At 52.6% G+C, this 11439-nt stretch overlaps 4 protein-coding genes across 4 annotated transcripts; all 4 read left to right on the top strand.

The window, feature by feature from the left end:
- Positions 1-103: 103 nt before the first annotated feature.
- JCM6883_005496 (uncharacterized protein) lies at positions 104-782 on the top strand (the record flags this gene model as incomplete). Its single annotated transcript, XM_076632434.1, has 3 exons — positions 104-439; positions 518-604; positions 729-782. The coding sequence occupies 3 exons, from the start codon at positions 104-106 to the stop codon at positions 780-782; spliced, it is 477 nt and encodes a 158-aa protein (XP_076487586.1).
- Positions 783-1546: 764 nt separating this feature from the next.
- On the top strand, positions 1547-2261 carry JCM6883_005495 (uncharacterized protein; the record flags this gene model as incomplete). Its single annotated transcript, XM_076632433.1, has 3 exons — positions 1547-1616; positions 1682-1912; positions 1972-2261. 3 exons carry the CDS (start codon positions 1547-1549, stop codon positions 2259-2261), a joined length of 591 nt encoding a protein of 196 aa, XP_076487585.1.
- A 493-nt stretch (positions 2262-2754) lies between these two features.
- JCM6883_005494 (uncharacterized protein) lies at positions 2755-4239 on the top strand (the record flags this gene model as incomplete). The annotated part of the gene is made up of 3 exons (XM_076632432.1): positions 2755-3507; positions 3581-4012; positions 4075-4239. The coding sequence occupies 3 exons, from the start codon at positions 2755-2757 to the stop codon at positions 4237-4239; spliced, it is 1350 nt and encodes a 449-aa protein (XP_076487584.1).
- Positions 4240-5678: 1439 nt separating this feature from the next.
- On the top strand, positions 5679-11018 carry JCM6883_005493 (uncharacterized protein; the record flags this gene model as incomplete). Its single annotated transcript, XM_076632431.1, has 4 exons — positions 5679-6347; positions 6413-9161; positions 9225-10885; positions 10947-11018. The coding sequence occupies 4 exons, from the start codon at positions 5679-5681 to the stop codon at positions 11016-11018; spliced, it is 5151 nt and encodes a 1716-aa protein (XP_076487583.1).
- Between the last annotated feature and the right edge of the window lie 421 nt (positions 11019-11439).

Raw genomic sequence — 11439 nt, 5'->3', positions numbered from 1 at the left:
GTCTACCAGTAACCCTCTGACCGTCGTCTGTCTCGAGAGTCTGTGATCTCATTCAACCTCTCTCTCTCTCTTTCACCTCTCACCTCCCCTCGACTCGCTGCCGATGATTCTCATTCCCTCCGCACTGCATTCCTTCCTCTCGCAGCTAACCTCATCGACCGGTATTCCCCATACCGCAATCCTCACCTCATCCCCTCTCTCGTCCCTCTCCTCCGGCGGTTCAATCATCTCTTACCACTCCCTCCCTGCCTCTGACATAGTCGAACCTTTCCCGAAACCTTATCTACCTGGATTGGAATCGACCGAGAGCGGTGAAGAGGAAGATGAAGCGGAGGAGGAAGTCAGGGTAGGGATGTATGCGGCTTTGGCGGTCGGGACTTGGGGGGAACAAAGAGGACAAGGAGAAGATCGAAGGGAACCATTGACGCTCGAAACGGAGGTGAGTCCCTCTCTCTGAAGAGCAAGCAAGCTGACACTCAACCTCGCGGCGACTGACGTTCGATGAGGACTCGTACAGGTGGGGAGGATGATGGTTATGGAGATTGGAGCAACAAAGGGAGGGAGAGGAGGCGGGAGATTCCTACTGATCCTTGTTGGGTCGGAGGTTAGTCCTTGGAAAGTTTTGGATAAAAAGGTCCGAGTCGTCTCTCTTTTTGACCTCACTGGTCGCCGCGCGCACTTAAGCGCAGAGTAGACTGACACTATATGCTTGCGATGGCGGAGTGTAGATTCGGACAGCGGAAGAATACCTGAGGGAACCATTATCGAAAATCTCGAATTGAGACTTCTTCGCTCGGCCAACCCGTCGCCATCGTCCCTCGCAACCCTCCTCAGTCACTTCCTTGACTCCATGTTCGTCGATCTCCTCGATATGATACACTTTCCCGGACATATCTCTGTCGATTTCTCGTTCGTACTGTCGTAAATTCTCTTGTTGTCAGTAACATCTTCTTCTCTCTTCGTCTCCGAGTGTCGTGAGTTTCTCCTAATAGATAACATGAGCTGCTTTCTGGCAGCAGACTGCTGCTACGTCAGGTCTGAATCATCCGATGATCGGTCGACTCCTGAAGGTCACTGGACCCGAGCGCGTTCGCAACAATCCGCACCAGCCGCCTTTCAAGGTCTCTCGCGAGGCGCGACAATGTCGCGACTCGACTCTCGAGCCCAATACGCTATGGTCTCGAGGTCCGTTTGAGGCCCGTCGAAGTCCGAGGAGCGTGCAGAAAGGAGCTCCCGCCTTTTTTTGGGTCACGATCCTCTCTTTTTTGCTTTCCCACCTGCTTCTTCGTTCGAACCCTCTCTGTGACGGAAGGAAGGACCGACAGATGGCACAACCACCTCAAAACATTGCGGCCTATGTGGTAAGCTTTTCAATCATTCTCGCATGCTCCTCCGTCGGATTGTAGCTCGCGCCTCACCGCCTTGTCTAAATCCTCGCTCCCTCTATAAGCCTCACCCACACAACTTCGCCACTCTCCTTCAGTTCACTCTCCAAGAACTAGGTCGAAACGTGTTCTCTGCTCGTTCTGCCAGCGACTTCATTACTATGCCCTCGACAGGGTACACAGTCAATAGTTTGCGCTATCTCGGAACTTTCTCTGACACCCAGTCGTCTGGTGAGTATCGCCGTCTTTCAGAATTTCATGATCAAGACTGACAACGTACGATCGCGAGGGTTCAGCTATGAAAGTGATGATCTCTGCACCTGGTCCATCCGTCTCGGCGTGCTGGTACAAGGGTTATGGGAGAAACGCAAAGGGATGGGTAGCGATCTCTCGAGAACGGGAGACGAAGCGAGAGACGGTAGAAATCGCGGGAATCATGCCTTTGCGAATCAGTGGGAGTAAAGATGTTGTCGACACCGAGTTGAGGGATAACATGGAGAACTTTCGCACGCAGGGGTTTCGCAAAAGTACGTCAAAGACCAACTCCTCGATTCCGATCATCTTGAAGCTGATCTTTTCGGTTCAGCAATCCTTTATGACGGCAAACCGTACACGATCCATCTTCAACCTAACGCGAATCTCACCGACACGTTCTCGGACAATAATCGTATCCCGTCTTGGGTCACATACGACGTGACTTACTCGTTCCCTGATCCTTGGGACATGAACAAGGTTGGAACCGTCCAGTTTTGGCTCCGACTCGAATACCGCAACCCGGCGTTGGCCCCCTCGGGTGGCTCATCTGCTACGTATATCGCCGCGCAGAGAGAGTTAGGGAAAAGAGCTCGAGTTCTGGAGCACCGCCTTGAGTTTTAGATTCTTTGAACGTAGCTCATTCTTTTCCCATTTGCCTGAAGAACCCTTGCTCCCTTTTCACCCCTCCGTCTGCCCATACAACTCGCTACCCGCTGAGTCTGCCTATTCCTTCGATCGGGCGGCACGAAGAGGTCGAAAAGAGCGGGAGAGAGAATCGAGCCGAATAATCAGTGTGTCGGCTGTTCGTTCGAATTGCGGTCGGCGTCGCTGGTCGCAGCGAATACTGTAAAGGGTTTATACGCCGTAAGGGAGGGGTACAAGGCGAAAGAGGTGTCGAAAATGCGGTTAGAGATGAAGTCGATTCACTCGAGGTCAGGGGCGCGAGATTGGCTTTGAAGTCGGACGTCGGATTCAAACAAGTGCTGATCAGAGCTCCGAGGTCGATAAAGGTCGTTCCGGAGAAGGATCGAGGCGAAAGAGCGGTTCTCCCAAAAGTCGCTCCACTTCTTCTTCCGACTCTTCACTTCAACCAGCACAACCCTGCGCCCAGTCAATGAGTAGCACTAAACCCTCCTCTACGACCCGACCCAGGAGTCGTAACAAGCCCTCGAACCCTTCAAAAGCAACTCGAACGTCATCGTCCCCGAAGAAGCGAAACAAGGAGCATTGGTCGACTGACGAGGACGAAGATGATTCAAATACAGAGACTAGACGAAGGACGCGACAAGCGAAGCTAAAGCAACGTCGACCCGCGCCGTCGATTCTTCGCAATCTCGTCTTTTCCTTCCTTCGTTCTTTCCTCTACCCTCTCATCCCCTATATCCTGCTCGCCGGTTCGCTCTACTTCACCATCGCCTATTGCCGCTACCTACTCTACTCGTACCTCTCCCTCCTCCCTTCGTTCCTCCAGCCCTCTCTCTCCAGAATCGCAAATATCTCACTCCCGCTCCCTCAACTCTCTACCTCCTCATTCTCAACCCTCACCTGCGCAACGTTGGGTCTCAACTGCCCCAGAAACCTCAACCTAGTCAGTGGAGCAGCAAGAAGAGCGGCCTACAAAGGGGAACAAGCTTTAACGATTTTCGATCACCTCCTCGCACTCGGAGATCAAGACAGTTCGACCGGCCTCGCATTACATCCAGTTGAAATCTGGGAGCTGTCGACGGCGATAAGGTACTCGTCACAGATTGAAGATAGGGAATTTGTTTCGACTGAACTCGCGGCGCTGGGAGATTCAGTCAGAGAAGTGAAGGATTCGGTGATCGACCTCAACGCTCAGGGAATGAATGCGTTTATCTGGATTGTCGTGAGTCTCTGTTCTTCTCGTAGACTTCAGCGTGCCGATGCTGAATATGCTCCGAGCTCGTCGCATGTAAAAGCACGAATTCACTCGACTCGAAGAAGCGATCACACGAGCTGCTGAATCCGAAGCGAAGGGCAAGAGAACTTCCAAGCAACAAGAAGCCGACTTGAACCGACTCCTCGATTCCCTGTTCGACAAGATCAACCTCTCGTTGGGAGATCTCCTCACCTCTCTCGACAAAGCGATCCCCATTGCGACTTCGGCATCTGACAAGTCTCGACGGATCTTCGGTACCCTCCGAGCCGAGGAGTCTCAGACGGAGAGACAACTGCAGGAGAAGAGTTGGATCGAGTGGATGAAAGAAGTGAAAGGGAAGAAAGGGAAACAACTGAGGAGGGACCTGGAATTGACGAGAGGGAGTGCCGAGGCTGTAATCGGTGTGATGGAAGCACTCGAAGGGACGAGGAATAGCTTGAAAGGCTACAGAAATAACGTTGGTTATTTTAAGGTCAGCCAGCTCTTTCCTCTGTATGAGAAACTGTTTCCTTACTGAACCTCTCTCGTCGCCAGGCCGGAGTCGTTGGTTATCATCTTTCGAGCAACGATCTCAGCGTCGAGGATGAAGTCAACAGTCTCAAATCGGTCATGAACGAGATGAAGCAAACTCTCAGTGAAGCGCGAGGAAGAACAAGAAGACCGAGCGTCGATACAGTAAGGGAGATAGGGTCTACTTAAGAGTGATACAGAGTAGGAAACCTATGTACGTGTGGCAACAATGTTGTAACGATCTCTTTAACCTCTTCCTCTATGCATTCCGGACCTTTGGTCCCTCATCCATTCCTCACGTCGATGTGGCTCGTCCCTCTCCCACGCTATATTCTCCCTCTCTGCCCATTGCTGTCGCCGATCTCGAGTCCATCCGCTCTCGATCAGGCTACCCACCTGGACTCTCATCTCATCTCGGTGTTCCTGGTCTCGTTGGAGCCTCCAGGCTTCGTATTCGTGTTCCAGCGCGGCTTGAAGAGATTCTTCCTCGATTGCGATTCGTCTCGCTTCTCTTTGTTCCGCGATCGATGCGGATCCGTGTAAATCGTGAGAAAGAATCGAAGGTGAATGGCTTCTGTCGTTCGAATGAGAAGGGGGAGAGATGTCGCGCGATGTTCGCTTTGGTCGATTTTCCCGACCTCCGACAGTACGATGTCCGCGAGTGGTATCCCTTCGATAAAGCGGTAATGGAGCTTCTTCCTCGCGGTTCGGCTACTCAGTTCAGTCACAGCAAGTTCAACGAGTGCTCGTGTTTGGAAAGAGAAGATATCGGAAGAATGCTCACCTCGTTGTCCAGAAACCTCACAGCGTGAAGCGCGTCGAGTTGGCCGAGAGACAGCCTCGATTCGTCGACCCGTTCCGTAGCGAGGAAGTGAGAGTGGGTAATCTGAAGAAGGGGGATCGCTCGCCCGTCTTCCAGGCCTGTTGGTACCAGACTCAATCGGTATCGACTTGGGTATCGACAAGGGAATCATGTTCCAAGCCAGAACCGCGTCCTGAGCTACGAGGCACGATGCGCGAGGCAGGCGGTAACTGAGCAGCGAAGGGTTTTTTTCTCCATCGAGCCCCAATTTTGTTCTAGCGTCTGACCGCAGGTAGCACGGTCTACCCTCCTTCCGCCCATAGTCCTTGCTGATTGTCGACGGTAGAGAGCGGGTTGAAGTCGAGCCGAAAAGAGGGGTGGTTGACGAAACTTCTGGCGAGCGCACGGGTTGCCTGCCTGCACGAGATCTTCAGAGTTGCCCTTGAATTCATTTCCTGAGCTCTCAGAGCGGTCGTCGAAAGTCCCCGAGATATTGAGGAGGAAAACAAGCGAGTCGATCGAATCCTCGTCGGCTCTCCTCCGCCTTTACCCTCGACCAGCTTTACGACCCATCGACAACCTCTAGAAGCCTCCTGTACGGTCGAAGAGGAGCCAAGTACTGCCGGTCAGACTAAAGCGCGTTCGTCCGCTTCATCACTCCCAAGGTTTCCCCAGGTTAGCTCCTTCTCTGAACCCTCGACTGCCTCACGAGACTGATCATAGAGTTGAGATCCTGTCCAGGCGCGTCGCTCCAGCAGTAGACGCCCATTACGAAGGGTGATCGGATCCCTCCCGTTCCATCAGAACTCTCCCGATTCATCCCTGTATGCCCTCTTACGAACCGACGAACCATTCTACTATACAATATCAGAAACCCTCTTCACTCCACTCGAAAGATTCAGCTCAACAACTGAGGAAACCCGGAATCTCATTCAACTCTCCTCTCGACGACCTCCAACACCGCTCCCAGCAGATGCAGATGCAACATTCCGGCTATCAAGACCACAGCGCAGGGTACAGATACCGTGAAGGACAGAACGACGCGATGGATATCATGGAAGGGGAGGAATCACCGATCGAAGGAGATTCAGGGGATGAAGTCGAGGAAGCGTTGAGAAATGGGAGACAATATCATCATCACCATCACCACGATTTACAGGGTGAACAAGGAATGGACCACGAGGGAGATGAAGGAGAAGAGGAGGATTTGGAAGATGATTCAGGGTCCTTCAGCGATTCACTCTCGTCCTCCCCTTCGATTCCGGATGAAGATATCGACTTCAACCTCGTCTACGCCCTCCATACGTTCCTTGCGACTGTCGACGGTCAAGCTTCGGTCGTCAAAGGAGATCAACTCTTATTGCTCGACGATTCGAATTCGTACTGGTGGCTCGTCAGGGTACTCAAGACTCAAGCGATCGGATACATTCCAGCGGAGAATATCGAGACGCCTTGGGAACGGTTAGCTCGGTTGAACAAACACCGTAACGTTGATGTGAGTAGGGAATTCGGTCAGCTCTCGTTCCGTCTGAAAGCTTAGCAGGTCTTTCCTCCTTACAGCTCACGAGTGCGACTCAACAAGATGTCGTCACCGGTCCCACCTCCTCTACCGCTCAAACTCGATTCGCCGGTCGAATTCCTCCCTCACAACAACCTCACCCTCACGCATCACAACATCCAACCGCGAAAGGAACGATCGCATCTCCATCTCACAAAGATCATCCTCGCAACATGTCCCCCATCGAAAGAGCCGGTTCTAGTAAAGCGAAAACGGTTTTGTTTACGGCTCCGACTTATTACGCTCATTCCGAAACGGGAGATACCGAGGATGAGTACGACGATGAAGACGAGGGAGAATACGAGGGTGAAATGATGGATCATGAAGGAGCGGAAGGGGAGGAAGGAGTCGAGTACGAAGACGAGGAAGATGAGGAGATGAACGAGAATCAGAGACGCTTCGAAGAGGAGGAGGAGGAACGTCAAAGACGCGAGATTGCGAAACAGACTCGACGAGATGGATCAGAGTTCTCGGAGGATGAGGGTGAAATGGAACAAGGTACTCCGATCCTCGAGGAAGATCGAAGAGGAGCTCCCGCTGCTGGAGCCGCAGTACGTCGCAACTCGCTCTACAACACGACTCAACAGAAAGGAATCGAAGACGACGGACATTTGGGAGGAGACGAAGATGAGGACGATCAGGAGAAACAGAACCATTGGCAGAAAGAACGGGAACACGCGATCGCGGCTCAACAACAAGCGGCGATTGCAGAAGCTCAATGGGCGAAAGAGCGAGAACAACAAGCTCGTCGTGCTCTCAGTCCTCAAAATCAAAACCAAATTCAACCTCAATCCGTTCGATCTCCCCAAGACGGAACCCTCTCGACTTCGACTTCTTCCTCCTCTGTTCGACGAGCGATTGACGAAAACGACTTCGTATCGAACGTACCGACGAAGAAGCTCACGGCTACTCCCTCGATCGTTCGAGATCCGACTTTCGATTTCGATAACCCTCACGCTGAACCTTCTCCCACCTCTCCCGTTCGCTCTTCCGATTCGATCAAATCCGCTTCTCCCACCGGTTTCCCGAATCGAGTACGAGGAGTCGAAATCGTCGACCCAAGAGATCCGAAGTTCAATCGAATGTTGCAACCTACTCTCAAAGCCGGCGAAGAAACTCTCTACGAACACGTATCGAGAAGAAGCGTCGATTCAGGTCATCAGCAACCAGGAGGAGGACCCTCGAACGAAGGAGACCTTTCACTCGCATCGATGGATACCGCGACGACCGTCTCTTCGATCGTCTCGAACGGTTCATCGAATGAGGGAGCAGGTCCCGCGACCTTGACCAAAAAACAGAAGCGGCAGTCTGGGGAGAACGGAGATGGTGACAAGAAGAGGAAGAGTGGAGGGATACTCGGATTGTTCAGGAAGAAGGATAAGAAGAACAAAAAGGGAGGAAAGGAAGAAATCGAAGGAACAGAACCGAGAAGTTCTGAGGATAGCGCGAGAAGGACTGGTTCAGCGAGTCCATCTGAATCTCGTAATTCGGCCGAACGAGCTCAAGGACCTCAAGCGGCAGCAGGAGGAGGAGGAGGATCGAAACGAGATTCAGTCACGGCCGAATCGATGTTCTCTACCGACGCCGCTCTTCGACAACAAGAACTCGAAGCGAAACAAGCTCTGTACCATCAGTATGGAGTTCATCGCAATCCCGGAGACATCACGAACACGATGGCGCCTCGACCTGCTCCCGTTTCAGTCAGTATGACCAACTCGACGAGTCGCAACTCTCTCCAACTTCTCAGTCCTACTTCAGCTAGCAACGGTCCTGGATCACCTTCTTACAACTCTGCTGGACAACGGATACGACCTGGAAGTCTCATGGGTTCTCCGAGTATCCCAGGACTCGAAGTTCCTCTCCTCAGCGTTCTTCGAGTTTTCGCAGGAGAACAAGTCGAAGCCGAAGCGACGTTCAAGACGGTACTACTCAATCAATCGACGACTGCGGCAGACCTCGTCAAACAGGCGATGCAACGATTCCGATTGACAGGTTACGAACTCACGGAAGAATTCTTCCTCACCGTCAAGGAACTTGGAGGAGAAGAACGACCTCTGAAGGACGACGAATGTCCTCTCGCGATCTTCGAAGAGCTCTCAGAGAAAGCAGGCGCCGATTCGACTTTCGCCGTCCCTTCTGTCAAACGATCTTCTGTCGGTTCGATCAATTCAATCTCGTCGAATTTGTCTCTCAACCCAGCGATCACTCGACTCGGAATGAACGATTGGAGTGACGGTTCCGCCGTCAAGTTCTACCTGAATCGACGATTACCCTCTTCTGCTTCCGATTCTGCTCCTCTCGACGAATCGACCGGACGAACTTCTTTCTCGGAACGCGAATCAATCTCGGCAGATTCGATCACGACAAGTACTCTCGGTCCCAACTCGTCCTCGCAAACCTCTTACCGCTTCGCCGTTCGACTCTTGATTCATCCCTCCGATTTACCCGAAAACGTCGTCTTCGATCCTCAATCAAACGCGATCATTCCGAAGCACGTTCTCCAGGAGCGACAACAACGAAACCATGGATCGAATCAAGACGCTTCGAACGAGATCTCGCCGAACGCGAGGGAGAAGATCGTATTCTTCCCGAAGAATGTCAACGTTTCAGACGTCATTGAGGCGGGACTCGACCGCTTCGGTATCGTTGACGGAGTTGTAGACGGGGGAGATGAAGTCGAGGACAGAGTGTCGAGGAGGAGAAGTGTGACCAGGGTCAAATACAGTCTGGCAGCGGATCGAGATGGTAGAGGTTAGTCCTTCTTCTCTGATCTGAGTTCGACCAATGACTGATTGAGCAGAAGTCCACCGACAGAAACGGTCCTCAATGCCTCGACGAAGCTCCTCGACGCTTACTCGACAGCTCCCGCCTTCAAATCTTACGATCGCTCTTCGAAAGAGTTCAAACGAAGATCAGTCGACGCTACTCTAATCCTCGGTTCATCGGACGACGTTCAACCGAGCGATCCCATCTTCATCATTCGACGATCGGCGCATCGAGGTTCTTCGAAAGGCGCTTTCAGTAATGGTCCTCTTCCCGCGAAAATCGATGAACTCGACGAGCTACAACAGCAACGAGCTCGAGGAGGTGGAGACGATCACGACTCGGGTCCGAAATCGCAACGGGAGATCATCGCCGCTCAACGTGCCGCGAGTCGAGCGAATCAACGAGCGATCTTGTCGGCGCAGAAGAACTCGGATCAAGGTATCGATATCAACATTCCTGATCAAGGGACAATTCGATCGAGTAGAGGCGAAGACGACGATGTCAGATACTCGTTCATCAATCACGACGGGACGGAAACGGACATTAGCGACATCGTCGAGAACGAATGGAGATCGGCGCAAGGTCAACAATCTCAACAACTGCGACAAGGCCCTTCTGCCGCTCAACTCGGAGTGCAATCAACTTCGATGTCTCGACCTGGATCAAGAGCGTCGTCGAAATACACTCCTGGGGCGAACACGGACGCCGATTCTTTCCAAACTGCTCCGACAACTCCTCGAGACGAAAAGCGAACGATGGCGCTCGACGACGAGAAGGAGGAGGAAGACGACGATCAAGCGGCGATCAGCGCTCTCAGTAACTCTCAGATCGATGTCGACCTCGCTGGAACTGGTCCATATCGACGACTCAAAAACGCCCCTTCATCCTCGTCACTTCGTCAGAAGGAGATCTCTGCCTCCAACTCTCCAACTCCTGGTCCAGATGGAGGAGACATCTTACAAGACGCACTCGGCCCGAGACCTGTCACGAGTCCCGTCTTCAACGAATCTCTTCAAGAACGACTCGATCGAGTTCTGTCGAAAGTCAAGGAAGATAAGATACGACGAGCTGCTTCGCCGTCCGGATCGCCAGGTCGACCGAGATCCTACATTGGAGGAGGAGGAGCAGGGAGCGCTACTCCGAGTGGTCGAGCGTCGCCCGCCGTCGGAGGACTCAGTGGCCGACTTTCTCCCCTCAACTCATCCGGTTCGAACGATCGACGATCTCCTCCGAGCGTTCACACTGGTCGACTATCCCCTCTCGGAGGTCGAGACTCTCCAACGATCGATCAGTTAATCAACCAAAGTCCTCGATCTCAATCGAATCAATCTCGACAAGGTCAACACGGCAAGAACGCATCAGTCTCTTCAGTCCTCTCGAGTGGGACTGATCAGCCTTCGACTCCGATCACTGCGGGCTCCTCGTCCTCGATTGGACGAGCTCCTTCAGGCGCTTCTTTCACTCCCGCCTCTTCAGCAACTTCGAATCATCGTCGAGCAGTCGTCTATCCCGCCGATTTCGGATTCGATACCCTCCTTGCGATCGTCAATGCCGCTGAAGACTCCCGTCCTTCGACAAGTCGGAACTCGGCTCCGAGAGATCCAGCTCGGGAAGCTTTGTTCGGACGAGATTTGAACGACCTCGACGTCGCTCCCGAGGTGAGACAGTTGTACGAACCTCGGTTCAAGGTGCTGAACGAACTCGAATCTGTGAGTCCTCAATAGTCTCGTCGAGTGCTCTGATTGATTGCTGACTTTCCTCTCGTTCCAGCGTCTCGATGCTCTTCTCCTCCGAATACAGTCCCCCTCTCCGTCTCGACAGCAGCAACCTCTCCAAGCTTAGGCTCCTTCTACCCTTTCTCACGTGCCCAGCCCCTTCAGTACATAACCTCCTCGACTTTTTCTTGACTATTTGAGCTTTCTCTTCTACCCTCTACGACTATGATACCCTCCTCTCTCATGTTCTTTCCTCTCTCTATTCTAGAGTCTCTTATTCTTTGTTTACCCCTCACACCTTCCGTTCTCTTCTCCTTCTTGCTCTATCGCAAGTTGTCTTCACCTTGGAATAACGAGATTCGATACTCTTGATCTCGCTAGACACGCACTCACGTCAGGTAAGGCTTTCTTGTGTCACAGTCAGCAGTGACTCGCTCTTCGGTTCACCGCGGAGACCTCCGATCCGAAGAGCGCAAGGGCCCTCATCGTTCAACGTTCAACTTTCTCATCTCTTTCCCTTCTCCAAACAATGTCTTCTCGCGAGTCTC

This window comes from Sporobolomyces salmoneus (genome assembly GCF_050403485.1).
Source record: "Sporobolomyces salmoneus JCM6883 DNA, S_salmoneus_JCM6883_v1_ctg26, whole genome shotgun sequence".
In the NCBI taxonomy this organism is placed as follows: domain Eukaryota; kingdom Fungi; phylum Basidiomycota; class Microbotryomycetes; order Sporidiobolales; family Sporidiobolaceae; genus Sporobolomyces; species Sporobolomyces salmoneus.
This window is presented reverse-complemented; position numbering and strand designations above follow the sequence as displayed.